Source organism: Cnephaeus nilssonii (assembly GCF_951640355.1).
Source record: "Cnephaeus nilssonii genome assembly, chromosome: 20".
NCBI classification, from domain to species: domain Eukaryota; kingdom Metazoa; phylum Chordata; class Mammalia; order Chiroptera; family Vespertilionidae; genus Cnephaeus; species Cnephaeus nilssonii.
In genome coordinates this window covers 37,579,321-37,595,098 of record NC_137091.1, presented here as the reverse complement: position 1 = coordinate 37,595,098, position 15,778 = coordinate 37,579,321, and the positions used below count along the sequence as shown (strand labels likewise).

Below are 15,778 nucleotides of genomic sequence, written 5' to 3'. Positions count from 1 at the left end.
TCGGGCCTCCAGGGATCTGGGGGGCGGGGTGGGGTGGGGCGGCAATAAGACAGACTTTGAGGTGAGGCCTTTGGGGGCACAGTGAATATCTCAGAAAGAGGTGAAGCGTGGCCTGACATACTCAGTGGGGTTTGGGGGAGGGGCCGATGGTCATTGGGTAGCGTTGGACTACTAGCAGGCGTCCTCAAACTACGGCCCGCGGGCCACATGCGGGTGTTTTTGCCGTTTTGTTTTTTTACTTCAAAATAAGATATGTGCAGTGTGCAGAGGAATTTGTTCATAGTTTTTTTTAGACTGTAGTCCGGCCCTCCAATGGTCTGAGGGACAGTGAACTGGCCCCCTGTTTAAAAAGTTTGAGGACCCCTGGACTACGGGGTCTGAACACGGAAGGAGCAGGAAATCCTGGACTACACTGACGTCACAGAGAAGGGGAAGGCTCTGCTGGGTCCAAGGGAGAGAACAGGAGCAGGGAGGGGGCAGGGTCCTCACGAGGATAGAACTGGTGGGAAGGATGGGAAAGAATCAGGGGCAAATCAGGGGTTCTGGAAACCAAGGAGCCTATTGGGGGGGAGGATGGTCTGGGTCTAATGGGGGTAATGGGGAAAGCTTAGGGTCTCCCATGGGGACAAGTGACATATTTGAGCCCTCTAGAACGTAGACATAGTTGGGAATCCCTATTGGAGGTGAGGGGATGGTTTGAGGTCCTAGAGAGTGGAGGACATGGCTGGGGGTCCCCAAGGAATGGGAGATGGTTTGTGGTCGTGGGGGGCTGTAGAACATGGGCTGGGTCCCCAAAGAGAGTAAGGCATGATCTGGGGTTTCCCTGGATTTAGACCTATGGCCTGGGGCCTCTGAGGGCTAGGGTGTGGACCCACCTGAATGTTGGGGTACGATTTGGTGTCCTTAATGGGGGTGGTTTGGATCCCTGGGATTCTGGAACATATGGGCTGGGGTCTTTGATGGGGTGTGAGGACAGTCTGAGGTCACCAAGGGGAGTCGGACGTGGTTTGTGGTCCCGGGTGGCTGTAGAACATGTTCTGGGTCCTCAAAGGAGGTAAGGCATGGCCCGAGGTCCCCCTGGCCATTGGGACCTGATCCGAGGTCTCTGTTTAGAAATCCGGGATCCCAGGCCAGTCGGGGCGTGGTCTGGGGGGTCTCTGGGGAAGCCGGCGGGGCTGGAGGTGGGGCCGGGAAGAGGCTGGGGGCGGGCCGGCGGCGCTGCAGTGGAGAGGGGTCTGCGGCGGCCCCGGGCTTGGGCGGGGGTCCGGGTGTCCCGCCGTCCCGCCGTCCCGCCCGCCCCCTCCGGCCGGCGCCCCCTCCCCCCTTGCGGCGCTGGTGGCGGCGGGGCTCGGGTGGCGGGCGGCGCGGAGGGCGGAGCTCGTCGGCGTCCAGGGAGGGAGGGCGGGAGGCGGGCGGGAGGCGGCCCCGCAGCACCGCGCCCCCTCCCCCGGCCCTCCCCCCACCATGGCGCGGAGCGAGGCGGCGGCGGCGGGGCTGGGCCCGGGCCCCCCCCCGGGCTGGGTGAGCGCGGCCCGCAGCGGCCCGGGAGGTGGCGGGCGGGGGCGCCGGTGTGAACGCGGGTGTGAGCGCGAGCGTGTGAGTGTGTGTCCGCGGTGCTGCGGCGGCCCGGCGTGCGCTCGCGCGGCCCTGTGTGTGCCCGGCGCCGGCGTGAGCGGCGCCCGCTCGTGTGGCCACCCGGGCGTGTGCTGGGTGTCGAGCCGGGGTGCTGCGACCGGCCGTGCGTGCGCGTGTCTCCGAGCGGCTGCCCCTCCGGCGCTGCCTCTGGGGCCGCCGCGCGCCCCTCGGAGGGGCTGTGTGTGCAGGTGTGCGCGCGTGGGCTGTGTGTCCAGGTGGGAGCCCCCTCAGCCGGGCTGTGCGCTCAGCTAGCAGCCTCGGGGGTTTGTGCCCGGGTTGGATGCCCATCCGAGGGTCTGCGAGGCGGGTGTGCCCGCTCTGGTGCTCATATTGTGTGTGTATGTGTGTGGTCTGCGGGTTGTGTGTCTCCGAGGGTGTGTATCTGTGCGTCCACGTCAGGCTCCGGGCCGGGGCTGGGGCTCAGCGCCTGGTGGGTCCAGGCCTCGGTGTGGTTTGGGGGAGGGGAGTTTGCCGCTCCCTCGGTCCAGGTCAACTGGTGTGGGGCGGGGGGAGGGGGTCCTCGGCGGTCCTTGGGGGAGACGGCCATATCTTCCCCTTCCCGGTGGCTGGGTGGGTGGGGGGATGGGCGGTTGGTAGGTGGACAGATGGAGGGATGAGAGGCCGAGGGGTGGACAGATGGGCCCGAGGGGAGGCACGCAGACCTGGCCCTTCCCCACCCACCCCACCCCAATCCCCACACCCGACAGATCTCCGCAGATGGGGCCAGAGTTGCCTGCATCCAGATGGCCAGGCTGGGAGACCTTTGGGCTGCTGGGGGGGGGGGGGGGGGCGGAGGGGGATCGCCTTAGACTAGTGCTGTAGGACTCAGCTCCCCCACCCTCTGAGATTCGACCTGCTGAACTCTGACCTCTGGCCCTGGCTTTTGCTGTGGTGGTGGGGGCAGGTATGGTGGGAAGGAGGGATGTTAGGATTTCTTTGGCCTGCAAAGTAAGTGGGCAAGAACGCCTCAGGACTGGGAGAGATGTGTGTCCATGTATGTGTGTGAGTGTGAATCTGTGCCTATCTGTTGACTATGTCACTGTGGTTCAATATTTTGTGTGCATTTGTAAGTGTGTAAATCCCTTACAGGGCTGTGTGTGAGCATTTCTTTATGAGTTAACATCTCAGAGTGTCTGTGCAAAAGGTAGATCTTTTTGTACCTTGTGCTTGTTTGAGTGTGTATCAGCCTTGTAAGTGTCTATGTATACTCGCGGTTCTGTGTATGTGTGTGAGGTGTATATCAGCTAGTGTGTACATTTTTGCATCTGTTGGTGTAGGAACATATCAGCTTTGTGACTGTACATCATGGGGATATGTGAAGTTGTCTGAGCATGTTTGGGCATTTAAGAGTGTTTACCTGTGTATCTTTGATTGTGCAAGTTAGTATATGTTATATGTGTGTGCCCGTGTGTTGGTGAGTGTGCAAGGGTATTATCTGTTATAGGTGCATATATCTGGTTGTCTGCAAGGGTAGGTACATGTTTGTGTGTGTGCGCGCGCATGCGCATCTGTGTGTGTGTGCATTCTTGTATGTGAATGTGCAAGAAAGAATCAATGTTGTACATGTGTGGTTGTATGCGGGTGTGTCAACCTTGAGGGTATGTGTCTGTCTATGTTGTGAGTTCATTTATGCATCAGTGTTGGTCTCTCAAGAGTGAGTTTGTGTGTGTTCAAACATATATGTGCAGGATTGTATGCACACACATGCCTATGTCCCTGGCACAAGGCTGACCCTGCTTCTGGACCCAGTGGGATTGGGGTTCATGTGGTGTGATCTGTGGTATGTTGGGGTCCAGCCTGGGGCTCATGGACACAAGTGTGTCCACATCTCAGGCCAAGAGCCAGTGGGGGGTGGGGGCACAGAGATCATGCTGGTGTACCTATGGAAATACAAGTGTAGAGACTTGAGTTGTGGGCCCATGTGAGTTTTGGTATGTCTACACATGTTGGTGTGACAATGATTTGATGGTGAGCATGGGGACCTCTGATCCCTCCCCAGCTCCTGGTACCACCTAGATCTTTGAAGTTGGGGGACTGGGAGGTGAACTCTGGAAGGAGGAGGCTGGGATCCTGGATCTAAAGGAGAAGGAAGATGGGCTCAATTCTTGGGTCTTGAGAATGGAAGGGACTGGGACCTGGGCTCTTGAGTCTGAGGGAGGAAAAGGGTGGGGTTCCAGACTCTAGGATCTAGGGAGAAGGGAGCTGGTGTCACTGGCTTCTTGAGACCCCAGAGGACAAAGGCTAATGTCCTGGACTCCTGAATTTTGGAGAGTAAACAATTCTGAGGCCAAGACTCCTTGATTTCTAGAGATTACTTTCTGGGTCCATCTGCAATTAAGCAGAGCCTGCAGCAAGAGGGCTGAGAGTGTGATCACACCAGGGACTTCCTTGGCTGAGATGGTCTCTGAGGCACATCTCCAGTGAGGAACCAGAAGGATGCTAACAGGGTCATTTTGTTTCTTTGTAGGTACTGGCCCAGGCCCTGACCCCCTGAAGAGAGGTGAGTGGGGTCCCTCCTGCTGGGGAGATGGGGAGTGGCTGGTCTTGTTCTGAGCCCCTCTGGAGGCCTGGAGCCCTGCCTCATAAGGATTTCAGTGCAGGGCATGGCAGTGTCCTGAGGGGCCAGGCTAGGGATGGGGTGGTGACAAGGTCAGGAGCATCATGTTTGGGTAAGGGCTCATAGAACCAGGGCATGGGTAGTGATGGGGGTCTCAGGCTTGGAGGCATCCCCTCTCTGGATGGGTAAGGTAGTTAAGAAAGAGGGGTTTCCTCATGATGGCAGTAAAGGGTATAAGAGCGTTCATGACATGAGCTGACCCCTGCTTTGGGAGAGTGACATGAATGTGGTCTACCATTTGTGTGTGCATGTGGGAAGATCTCCTGGGAGTCCAGCCTGCTGGTGGCTGAGAGAGCCAGAGGGAAATAACACCAGCAATAGCAGTAGACGTTCATGTAGTGTTTACTCTGCCAGGAGGTATGCTAATCATGTTACACTGCATTATCTCACATAATCCTTACAATAACCTGATGAGGTAGGTACTCTTATTAGCCCCATTTTACAGAGGAGCATGCTAAGGCACAGAGAAGGTAAGTCACTTGACTAGGGTCACACAGCGGGGAATTGGGGTGTGAACCTGGGCAGTTGGGTTCGGTTTCTGTCTCGCAATACTGCACTGCCTCTCAATAAATGTTAGCTATTTTCTTTTTTCACTTAAAAAATATATATTTTGTTGATTTTTTACAGAGAGGAAGGGAGAGGGATAGAGAGCTAGAAACATGGATGAGAGAGAAACATCAATCATCTACCTCCTGCACACTCCCCACTGAGTATGTGCCCGCAACCAAGGTACATGCCCCTTGACCGGAATCGAACCTGGGACCCTTGAGTCCACAGGCCGACGCTCTATCCACTGAGCCAAACTGGTCAGGGCTAAATGTTAGCTATTTTCATTGCTGTTGTAGTTCCTTCAACTTGAGTCTCACCCCAGTGCTGTCACTGGCATAGAGCGGGGTTCTGAGCCCTAGAGACCCACAGCCAGACAGGTGTAGAGCGGAGCCTCCTAACTCAGGAGTTCCATCTTCCAGGCCAGGGCTTCCTGTCCAATCCAGTCTCCCAGAGGGAGTGCAAGACAAGGAAGTTGGGGGCCTCGGAAATGGTGGGACCCCCTGACCCGGCCTCTTTTTCTCTCTTCAGCCCAGTTACTGTCCCCTTCAGTTTCTGTCTCACTCTTTGTCTCTCTATACAATCCGATTCTCCCTTCCTTTCTCTCCCTCTTTCACTTCCTCTCTCCATCTTTATGTCTCAGTCTCTATTTTTTGTCTCCTCTACTCAGTTTTTCTGTCTCTCAATCCTTGTCTCTTCACCTTTCTTTAAGATTTTCCTCTCTCTCTCTCTCTCTCTCTCTCTCTCTCTCTCCCTCTCCCTCTCCCTCTCCCTCTCCCTCTCCGTCTATCTCTTCCTCCCCCTTGTCTCTCGCTGTCTCTTCACCTCTCTCTCTGAGTCTCTTGGTCCCTCCTCTCCACATCTATATTCCCTCTCCCCACGGGGATGAAGGATCAGGGCCACACCAGGTCACAGCCCCAGACTGCAGATTCCCGGGAGGCGGGCCAGCAGGGACTGGGGTGCAGGATGGGGTGAAAACAGTTTCAGGGATGCCCCCTTTGCATCCTCTCCTCTTCACCCCCCACCAACCCCATGTTGTGATGGGAACTGACATGTCGTGGGCTGCAGCTGCCACGGGGGAATCCCTGCTGGAAGGTTTTGCCTGGAGCAGAGGAATGGCATGAGTGTGTGAGTGAGTGTCTGTGTGTCTGTGTAGGCATGTATGGGGTCTTTATGTGTCCGCAGATGTGAGCACAGAAGTCTGCCCCCTGCTTGGGAGCTCAGAAGAGCAAGTATGGCCTAGTTAGGGGAAATCATTGGTTTGGGGTCACAGAGCTAGCAAGTGGGTAGAACCAAGACTTGAACCTGAATCTGTCTGATTTCAAAGCACTTTCATATATATATACTAATATATATATATATATATATATATATATATATATATATATACACACACACATATATATATACATACATATATATATACATATGTGTGTGTGTGTGTCGCTATTGATTTCAGAAAAAAAGGGAGAGGGAGAGAGAGATAGAAACATCTATGGTGAGAGAGAATCATTGATCAGCTGCCTCCTGCACACTCCCTACTGGGGATGGAGCCTTTGACCTGGGCATGTGCCCTTGACCGGAATTGAACCTGGGATCCTTCAGTCTGCAGGCCGGCGCTCTATCCACTGAGCCAAACCAGCTAGGGCCAAAGCACTTTCCTTTAATAATAGTGCATACTTCTATACCTGGCACATAATGGGCACTCGATGATGATAATACTTAACATGTATTGAATACATTTTATGTGCCAGGCATTGTTCATAAGTAGTACACCATTCTCAATAATCCATTTAACCCTCACAGAGGTAAGGCCTGTTTCTTTCTTTCTTTCTTTTTTATCTCCTTTTTACAGATGAAGAAACCGAAATTCAGAGAGGTTCAGACACTTGCCCGAGGTCACACAGCTAGTAAGTGTCAGAGCTGGACTTTGAAACCCGGGGAATATGGCTTTGAAATCCATGAACTTAAACCCTAGTTAGCAGTGATTTTTCAAAATGTTCAGTGGGTACTAGAAGGCCCAGTCAGGGCCAGGTGTCACCCCTCTGGTTAGGAGATTATGAGAGGTCTGGGAACCCCTAGGGGAGGGGCAGAGGTGGGGACAGGGCATTCGGGGGGGACAGTGGTAATTTATCAACCAGCATTAATATATTATCTATTCACAAATGCATGCCAAGTGAGGGTCAGTGCTGTCACTGTCCTACAGAACCTGGTTGTCAGGAAGGGAAGGATCTGGGTTAGACTCCGAGCAGAACATCCCAGGGCAACCAGGCTGGCAAGCAAGCTCTGTGCCTGGGTGACGTGTCTCCTTCTCCTTCAGGTCTCACTGTCCACTCCTCCCACCTTCCCACTGCACCATGGCTCCCGGCCCTTTCTCCTCTGCGCTGCTCTTGCCACCACCTGCAGCCCTGTCCTTTCTGCTGCTCCTCTGGGCAGGGGCATCTCATGGCCAGCCCTGTCCTGGCCGCTGCATCTGCCAGAATGTGGCGCCCACGCTGACCATGCTGTGCGCCAAGACCGGCTTGCTCTTTGTGCCGCCAGCCATTGACCGGCGTGTGGTGGAACTGAGGCTCACGGACAACTTCATTGCGGCCGTCCGCCGCCGAGACTTCGCCAACATGACCAGCCTGGTGCACCTCACCCTCTCCCGTAACACCATCGGCCAAGTGGCCGCGGGCGCCTTTGCTGACCTCCGTGCCCTCCGGGCTCTGCACCTTGACAGCAACCGCCTGGCCGAGGTGCGCGGCGACCAGCTCCGTGGCTTGGGCAACCTCCGCCACCTGATTCTCGGAAACAACCAGATCCGCCGGGTGGAGTCGGCTGCCTTCGATGCCTTCTTGTCCACGGTGGAGGACCTGGATCTGTCCTACAACAACCTCGAGGCCCTGCCCTGGGAGGCCGTGGGCCAGATGGTGAACCTGAACACCCTCACGCTGGACCACAACCTCATCGACCACATTGCGGAAGGCACCTTCGTGCAACTTCACAAACTGGTCCGCCTGGACATGACCTCCAACCGCCTCCATAAACTGCCCCCTGACGGGCTCTTCCTGAGGTCCCAGGGCCCCGGGCCCAAGCCGCCCACGCCACTCACGGTAAGCTTTGGTGGCAACCCCCTGCATTGCAACTGCGAGCTGCTCTGGCTGCGGCGGCTGACCAGGGAGGATGACTTGGAAACGTGCGCCACCCCCGAGCACCTCACTGACCGTTACTTCTGGTCCATCCCCGAGGAGGAGTTCCTGTGCGAACCCCCGCTGATCACACGGCAGGCGGGGGGCCGGGCCCTCGTGGTGGAGGGCCAGGCAGTCAGCCTGCGCTGCCGTGCCGTGGGTGACCCCGAGCCGGTGGTGCATTGGGTGGCGCCTGATGGGCGGTTGCTGGGGAACTCCAGCCGGACCCGGGTCCGGGGGGATGGGACGCTGGATGTAACCATCACCACCTTGCGGGACAGCGGGACCTTCACTTGCATCGCCTCCAACGCCGCTGGAGAAGCCACGGCGCCCGTGGAGGTGTGCGTGGTGCCTCTGCCCCTGATGGCGCCCCCGCCGGCTGCCCCGCCGCCTCTCACGGAGCCCGGCTCCTCGGACATCGCCACGCCTAGCCGACCTGGCGCCAATGAGTCCGCTGCTGAGCGCCGGCTGGTGGCGGCGGATCTCACCTCCAGCTCTGTGCTCATCCGCTGGCCGGCGCAGAGGCCGGTGCCCGGCATCCGCATGTACCAAGTCCAGTACAACAGCTCCGCTGATGACTCCCTCGTCTACAGGTGGGTGCTTCAGTCCCAGAGCCTCCTCCCACCTCGAGGGTCCCCCCTCCCTTCTGTCCACTTCCTTAGGCCTTCTTGCTCCGCTGGGGTTCTATATGGCCGTACAGAGTTGCTCTGTCTCCTTCTGTCTCACGGTCTCTCTCTGTTTTCCATGCATTTTGCAAATCGTTGTGGAGCACCCACAGGAGTCAGGTTGGGGCACTGGAGTTATAACAGTGAGTGTACCCCGCCTATCCCCACTCCCATGGAGCTTATGGTCCATAGTCCTGCTCAACAAAGGTGTTGCTTGTGTACCTTGTCAGTTAAACATTTTGGAGCATGAAACACACACGCACACATACATTACACACACATCTAACAGTTACATTTATATTTATAAATTATATGCCAGTGCTTCTGTATCCACACATTGGGAACATTATAGAACAGAAAACCAAAATATACAAATGTAAGTTATTTTCATTATTCACTGGGTTAGAAGCCATTGCCCTGGTATGGACAGACATTAAAGAGCTACTTTCTCCCGTCAGCTCTCTTATTTTCTTAATTTCACATCTGCCTCTGTCTGTCCCATCTCTCCCTCCTGCCCTTGCTAGGCACTGAGGCCCTGCTCTGTGCTAGGCCCTGAGAGTGCTGGGGACCCTGGGAGACCAAAAGACCAGTCCCCACCCTCAGGGACCTTATGGTCCAGAGGAAGGAGGCAGCTCGTATTCGCTGAATTACTGTAGCCTTGGCCTTGCAGTGTCCTTCATCTCGGTAGCTTTTTAAGTATGACTCATAGCCGTAGACCTGGCACACAGTGGGCACTTGATAAGTGGTTGAGGGCTTTGTGAATGGCTCTCCTTCTTCCTGGCTCTGTCTCCTTCATGTATACTGGAGAGCATCTGCTGTATGCTTAATCCTGTGTTTGACTTCACTTGGTAATGCCAGAGGTTGTAAAGCCATTTTTGGGAGCCCCATTTTTTGGTGTGCTCAGACCTACCCCAAAAAGCCTGCCTCTTGGCCTCCATCGTCATCTTTCTTCCCCAGGATTCTCTTGACCACAGTCTTGGTACACAGTAGGTGCTTTCCCATTGTTGGCTGAACGAGTAAATGCCTTTGAAAACTTTGTCTCTGTCATCCTCATTTTTCTTTTCTTTTAGAATCTGGTTATCAAACACTGAATAGATGCCTATTGCATGTCAGATTCCATGCTGGGCCCTGGGGCCACCGAGACAGATCAGACACTGGCCCAGTTTTACAAACCTGAGGGCAAACAAATGAACAAAACAAAAACCTTTATAAGGCACTGCCAAGGATGCTACTTCATTTGATCTTTCCAACCCTGATGTGAAGCAGTGATGATCCCCTTCCCGTTTTACAGATAGGGAAACTGAGGCCCGTGGAGGGAAGTCACTTGCTCAAGGTTACACAGAAAGTGGCAGAACCAGGATTCCAGTTCTTACCCTTCTAACTCCTAGTCCTGACCTTTTTATGTTGAACACACACTTATTGTGTACCCACTGTTTGCCAAGCAGGGGTTAGTGGAGCTGGGTAATACATTTCTGTAAAAAACTCTTGGTTTGTGACTCTCCACTTCTCTCTTTCCTTCCTTTTCTCTCTAACCTGTGGCCACTACTTAGTGGGATGCAGGGAGGTTTTCAGGACCCAGACCCAGCATGTATTCAGATGTTGATTCCCTTCTGTCCCTAGCTAAGCAACAGATCTGGGGGCTCTTCCCTTCCCCTGAGGGCCACAGTTCCAGTCCACCATCTCCCACTGCAGATGCCTGCACTGTGGTGCAGTAGGGGTTAATTTCCTCACTTCTGCCATGGGTGGAGGTGACATCCAATCAGAAGCCTGCTTTGCTGCTTGCTTGGGTCTTTCAGCCAATTAGAGACATGTGGGCTCAAGCTTTCTTAAGGAGCCAGCCTCTGTCCTTGAAAGGGGGGAGCCCCTAGCAACTGTTTTTTTTTTAGGGAAAGGAGCAAGAGGAATCCTAGTCTCTCTGAGAGGGGAGATGGAAAGAAAAGGAAGACTTACAGCCTGGGGCTCAAGGTTGGGAGGTATGAGGTGGAGGGGGAGGAGTGGGCTGTAAAACTGCAGGCAAGGGGAGAGTTGGAGAAGTGGGTGGGTCTTTTAGAGGGGATAGGGCCCTCACTTGAAGCCTTTTGGTTGGAGGGTGGCTTTTGGTGGTGGGGAAGCTTCGGGAAGTGGGACAACGGCCGGCCGTAAGCTTCAGGACCAGAAGGTGGCCTGGCTGGAGGGAAGGTGAAGCATCCGAGAGGTAAGTGGGGGGCACTGACCTCTTAGAGGAGGTGGAGCTCCTGTTTCGTGGTCCCGTGCAGATGAAGATGTGGTCCTTGTCTCTGGTGACCCACTAAGACCTTTGTAGGAGAGGAGAGCTTGTGAGGTTGAGGGATGGGCATGTGGCAGTCCCAGGTTAGCCAAAGCTGGACTTGGCCGACAGTGTGGAAAGGGTGTGCCCAACAGAAGGAGCAAGGCCTCGTGGGAATGGTCTCATAGATGAGGGAGGGTGCAGCTGGCAGCAGAGTGTGAGCCACAGCAAGGGTACTGGCCAACATAGAGTGGGATGGAAGCTAATAATGATGAAATTTTTAAGTGCCAGGCTTTGGGTATGTTAACTAATTCATACTTACATCGTCTCTATGATGTACTAATTCTTAATATATCCCCATTGAGAACCGCTAGCAGGGTCACCTAAGACCATTGGAAAACACAGATATTTACATTACGATTCATAACAGTAGCAAAATTACAGTTATGAAGTAGCAATGAAAATAATTTTTATGGTTGGGGGTCACCACAACATGAGGAACTGTATTAAAGGGTCGCGGCATTAGAAAGGTTGAGAACCACTGCCCTAGCTAGTTTGACTCAGTGGATAGGGCATTGGCCTGCAGACTGAAAGGTCCCGGGTTCAATTCTAGTCAAGGGCACCTGCCTGGGTTGCAGGCTCAATCCCCAGTAAGGGGCGTGCAGGAGGCAGCCAACCAATGGTTCTCTCTCATCGTTGATGTTTCTATCTCTCCCTCTCCCTTCCTCTATGAAATAAAAAAAGAAAGAAAGAAACTTTTGTAAGGCCCTAGCTGGTTTAGCTCAGTGGATAGAGCATCAGCCTGTGGACTGAAGGGTCCCGGGTTCAATTCCGGTCAAGGGCATGTACCTCAGTTGCAGGCTCCACTCAGGCCCCAGCCCTGGTCAGGGTGCGTGCAGGAGACAACCAATCTATGTGTTTCTCTCACACTGATGTTTCTCTCTGTCTTTCCCTCTCTCTTCGAACTCTCTAAAAATCAATGGAAAAAATATCCTCCGGTGAGGATTTAGGAAAAAAGAAAGAAAGAAAGAAAGAAACTTGTATAAGGTCACAGCTAGCAAGTGGCAGAAGAGAGACTCAAACCCAGGCAGTCTGGCTCCCAGAATTGTCAGTTTAACCACTTCTCTGCACTGCCCCTCATTTGAGGGCAGGGGCCTAGAGCAAGAAGGGGTCATATTTGCTTGGCTACATTTGACCCAATAATTATAGATGAGACTTACCTGGGGGTGTGAGTTGGTGACTTGTGGCAGTATAGGGTAGGGCACACACAGAGAGGTTTCAGGACATGCAAAGAGTGGACACGGCCTTAGCACAGTAGGGGAATCATCCCCAGTGGGCTATTGTGGGGTGTGGTGCAGGAATATGTAGTTGAGGGGCTTGGAAATTGTCTCAGAAGATATATGCAGCTAGGAGATGAATTTACCCAAAGATGTGACATGCAGATAAAGGGAGTGGCCTGTACACAAATCGTTTCCCTGAAAGGGTAGGGATATAAGAGGAACTAGAGGGCCCTGGCTGGTTTGGTTCAGTGGATAGAGTGTCAGCCTGTGGACTGAAAGGTCCCAGGTTCGATTCTGGTCAAGGGCACATGCCCAGGTTGCCGGCTTGATCCCCAATAGGGGGTGTGCAGGAGGCAGCCAATCAATGATTCTCTCTCATCATTGATGTTTCTATCTCTCTCTCCCTCTCCCTTCCTCTCTGAAATCAATAATTATACACACACACACACACACACACACACACACATTCTAGAGGCCCAATGTACAAAGATTCATGTAAGAATGGGCCTTCCTTCCCCTGGCTCCTGGCACTGCCTTTGCTCTGGCCGGAGCCACTTTTCTGCCTTCCCACGCTGCCCAGAGGCCCAGAGCGGCTGGGGTGGTGCAGGATGCCTACTTCCCACCCCGCCCCGCCCCCAGCTGCTCGGCGCCTGTATATGCAAACTAACCTGCCATCTTTGTTGGGTTAATTTGCATACGCACGCCTGATTGGCTGGTGGGCGTTGCAAAGGTACGGTCAATTAGCATGTTGCTCTTTTATTATTGTAGATATATATATTTTCTTTTTATAAAGAGGAACTAGAGGCTCAGTTGGTTGGATAGTCAAGGTTGCAGGTTCAATCCCCAGTCAGGGCACATACAATAATCAAGCGAGGAATTCAGAAATAAGTGAAACAACAAAAAGCACTGCTTTTCTCTCTCTCCTGCCCCTCTATCTCTCCCTCTTCTTCTCTCCCTTCCTTTCTCTCTAAAGTCATAAAGACAGGGGGTGTGAGTTGACCACTTGTGAGGGTGGGGCATCTGGTAGGGGGTGGGGCTTGTAGTAATGGGGCCCCTTCAAGGATGAAAATATGTACATAAGAGACCTTGAATGGCAGTTGTTGCTACCCTAATATGGTGAGACACTGCTAGAGGGTGTTTCCCTTTAGGGTAGGGCATAAAAGCTATAGCACTCCTCTCATTCAAGAACTAGGATATGTAGATGAGGGAGTATGATTGACAGATAGTGTTCTAACTAGGCAGTAAGACAGGGGGTTGGTCTGAGGGCAGGGCATGCAGATGAAAGGCGTGGCCTGTAGCAGTGGTCCTGAGAAGTTAGAAATTTGTTGCCTGCATGGCTGCTGTCCTGGTAAAGGGTGAGACACTGGTAGGAACGCATGGCTTGGTTCCCACTGGTCACCGTAGGTGGGACATACAAGTGAAATGGCTTGGTTCAGAGTGGAGCTAACCCCATGCTGATCCTGCCCCTTCCCACAGGATGATCCCCTCCACCAGCCAGACCTTCCTGGTGAATGACCTGGCGGCAGGCCGCGCCTACGATTTGTGCGTGCTGGCAGTCTACGATGACGGTGCCACAGCGCTGCCCGCCACGCGCGTGGTGGGCTGCGTGCAGTTTACCACGGCTGGGGATCCAGCGCCCTGCCGCCCGCTGCGGGCCCACTTCTTGGGCGGCACCATGATCATTGCCATCGGTGGCGTCATCGTTGCCTCGGTCCTCGTCTTCATCGTTCTGCTCATGATCCGCTACAAGGTCTATGGCGACGGAGATGGCCGCCGCGTCAAGGGCGCCTCCAGGTCGCCCCCGCGTGTCAGCCACGTGTGCTCGCAAACCAACGGTGCAGGTGCAGGTGCAGGCGCGCCGCCGGCCCCGCCGCCAGCGCAGGAGTGCTACGTGGCGCTCCGCGAGGAGGCGTCCCCGGCGGCAGCGGCCGTGGAGGTGGAAGCCAAGACCACGGTGGTGGAGCCGGCAGCTTCCGCAGACCCAGAGGCCGCCTTTGGACGCTCCCTGGGCGGCTCGGCCACCTCGCTGTGTCTCCTGCCATCGGAGGAAGCCTCTGGGGAGGAGTCTCGAGCCGCCGCCGTGGGCCCTCGGAGGAGCCGCTCAGGGGCCTTGAAGCCGCCAGCTGCCGCGCCCTCCACGCTAGCCCTGGTTCCTGGGGCGGCACGGCCTCGGCCGCAGCAGCGCTATTCGTTTGACGGGGACTATGGGGTGCTCTTCCAGAGCCACAGTTACCCGCGCCGCGCCCGGCGGACAAAGCGCCACCGCTCCACGCCGCACCTGGACGTGGCCGGAGGGGGCGTGGCCGGGGAGGACGGAGAGCTGGGGCTGGGCTCTGTCCGCGCGCGCCTGGCCTTCACCAGCACCGAGTGGATGCTGGAGAGTACCGTGTGAGCGGCGGGCGGCGGGCACCGGGGACTGCTGGTGCCACGGACAGGACAAACGCTGAGCCAGCTGCCCAGGCCCTGGGGCAGGACTGGAGGGAAAAAGCACAGCGCCGAGACCTCTGACTGGAGGGGAGGTAGGCCCTTCTCCCGAGGGGGCGCTGCGCCTCCGGCTAAGGCTCAAGGCCATGCACCGTGTCCTGGGGAGTTAGGGAGCAGGCCGCCGCCGGGCTCTCCTCCCGTGAGAACTCCTCGCCCCCTCTTGTCCCTCCCCCAGCGCGCTCGCGGACCTCGCCGGAGCTGGTGCCTTACACAGCGAAGCGCGGGGAGGGGCAGGGCCCCCCCACACTGCAGCACTGAGACACGAGCCTCCTCCCCCTGCCCGGGACCAGGGGCAGGGACGAGGGGCCCATTTCTTGTATCTGGCTGGACTAGATCCTATTCTGTCCCGCGGCGGCCTCCAAAGCCCCACCCCCCAGCCCAGTCACCTCTCTGATCCCGTAGGGTCTGGCTTGGGGTCCCCTTTTCTCTGTTCCCCTCTTTTGTGTCTATCCTGCTCTCTTGTCTTCTCTGTCTTATGTCTCTGCTCTTCTCTATTTGTCTCTTTTTTCTCTGTCCCGTCGTCTCTTCTCCTGCCCTCCCATATTTTGTCCAGTCTCTCTGTCTCTCCGGGATTACCTCCCCCCACTACACATTCTCCCGGGCAGGTCCCACTGGAAGGACCAGACTCTCCCTATTCCTTCCTTTTTCCTCAAGTAAATCCCCACATGAATAAAATCCAAAACAAAGTCCTCCCTACGGAGCCAGGACCCCCGCCGCAGCAGAATTAAATTTTTTTCTGTGTCCGAGGGCGCTCTACTGACCTCTGTGTGTGCCCCTGTGTCGTGTGTGTGTGTGTGTGTGTGTGTGTGTGTGTGTGACCTAGATTACAGCATAAGGATTAAGTGAGACTGAAGGAAGGATGGCTAACTGGGACCAGGGAGACTTGCAGACAATTTCCTATCCTCTGAGAGACTTAAAGGTGGGAAATAATAATAAAATGATAATAGCTAACATTTAGTGAGTGCTTACTGTGTGCCAAGCACTTAAGTAATTTAATCCTCACAACAACCCTAGAACATATTATCCCATTTTGCAGATGAGAAAATTGATGCCCAGAAACGTCTCAAGATCATATAACCAGAAGGTGGCAAAGTTGGGGCTTGAAAAGGCAGGCAGCCTGACTTCTGAATCTGTCC

General features: G+C 55.0%; 1 protein-coding gene across 2 annotated transcripts; it reads left to right on the top strand.

Moving 5' to 3' along the window:
• The first annotated feature begins 1,409 nt into the window (after nt 1–1,409).
• On the top strand, nt 1,410–15,539 carry LRFN1 (leucine rich repeat and fibronectin type III domain containing 1). Of its 2 annotated transcripts, XM_079799331.1 has the most exons (6): nt 1,410–1,521; nt 4,103–4,135; nt 6,654–6,708; nt 7,119–8,561; nt 10,520–10,606; nt 13,635–15,539. In XM_079799331.1, exons 4-6 carry the CDS (start codon nt 7,156–7,158, stop codon nt 14,548–14,550), a joined length of 2,409 nt encoding a protein of 802 aa, XP_079655457.1. In that variant the 5' UTR covers nt 1,410–1,521; nt 4,103–4,135; nt 6,654–6,708; nt 7,119–7,155; the 3' UTR covers nt 14,551–15,539. The 2 variants fall into 2 exon arrangements, with proteins under 2 accessions (XP_079655457.1, XP_079655458.1); XM_079799332.1 differs by lacking the exon at nt 10,520–10,606 and having other exon boundaries at nt 1,412–1,521.
• Nucleotides 15,540–15,778: the final 239 nt, after the last annotated feature.

Excerpts from the sequence above, each read along its gene's own strand:
- LRFN1 (XM_079799331.1), top strand. The coding sequence starts at position 7,156 with ATGGCTCCCGGCCCTTTCTCCTCTGCGCTGCTCTTGCCACCACCTGCA. Across the intron at positions 8,562-10,519 it reads GATGACTCCCTCGTCTACAG|GGAAAGGAGCAAGAGGAATC; the intron begins GTGGGTGCTTCA and ends TTTTTTTTTTAG. Across the intron at positions 10,607-13,634 it reads CTGGGGCTCAAGGTTGGGAG|GATGATCCCCTCCACCAGCC; the intron begins GTATGAGGTGGA and ends CCCTTCCCACAG.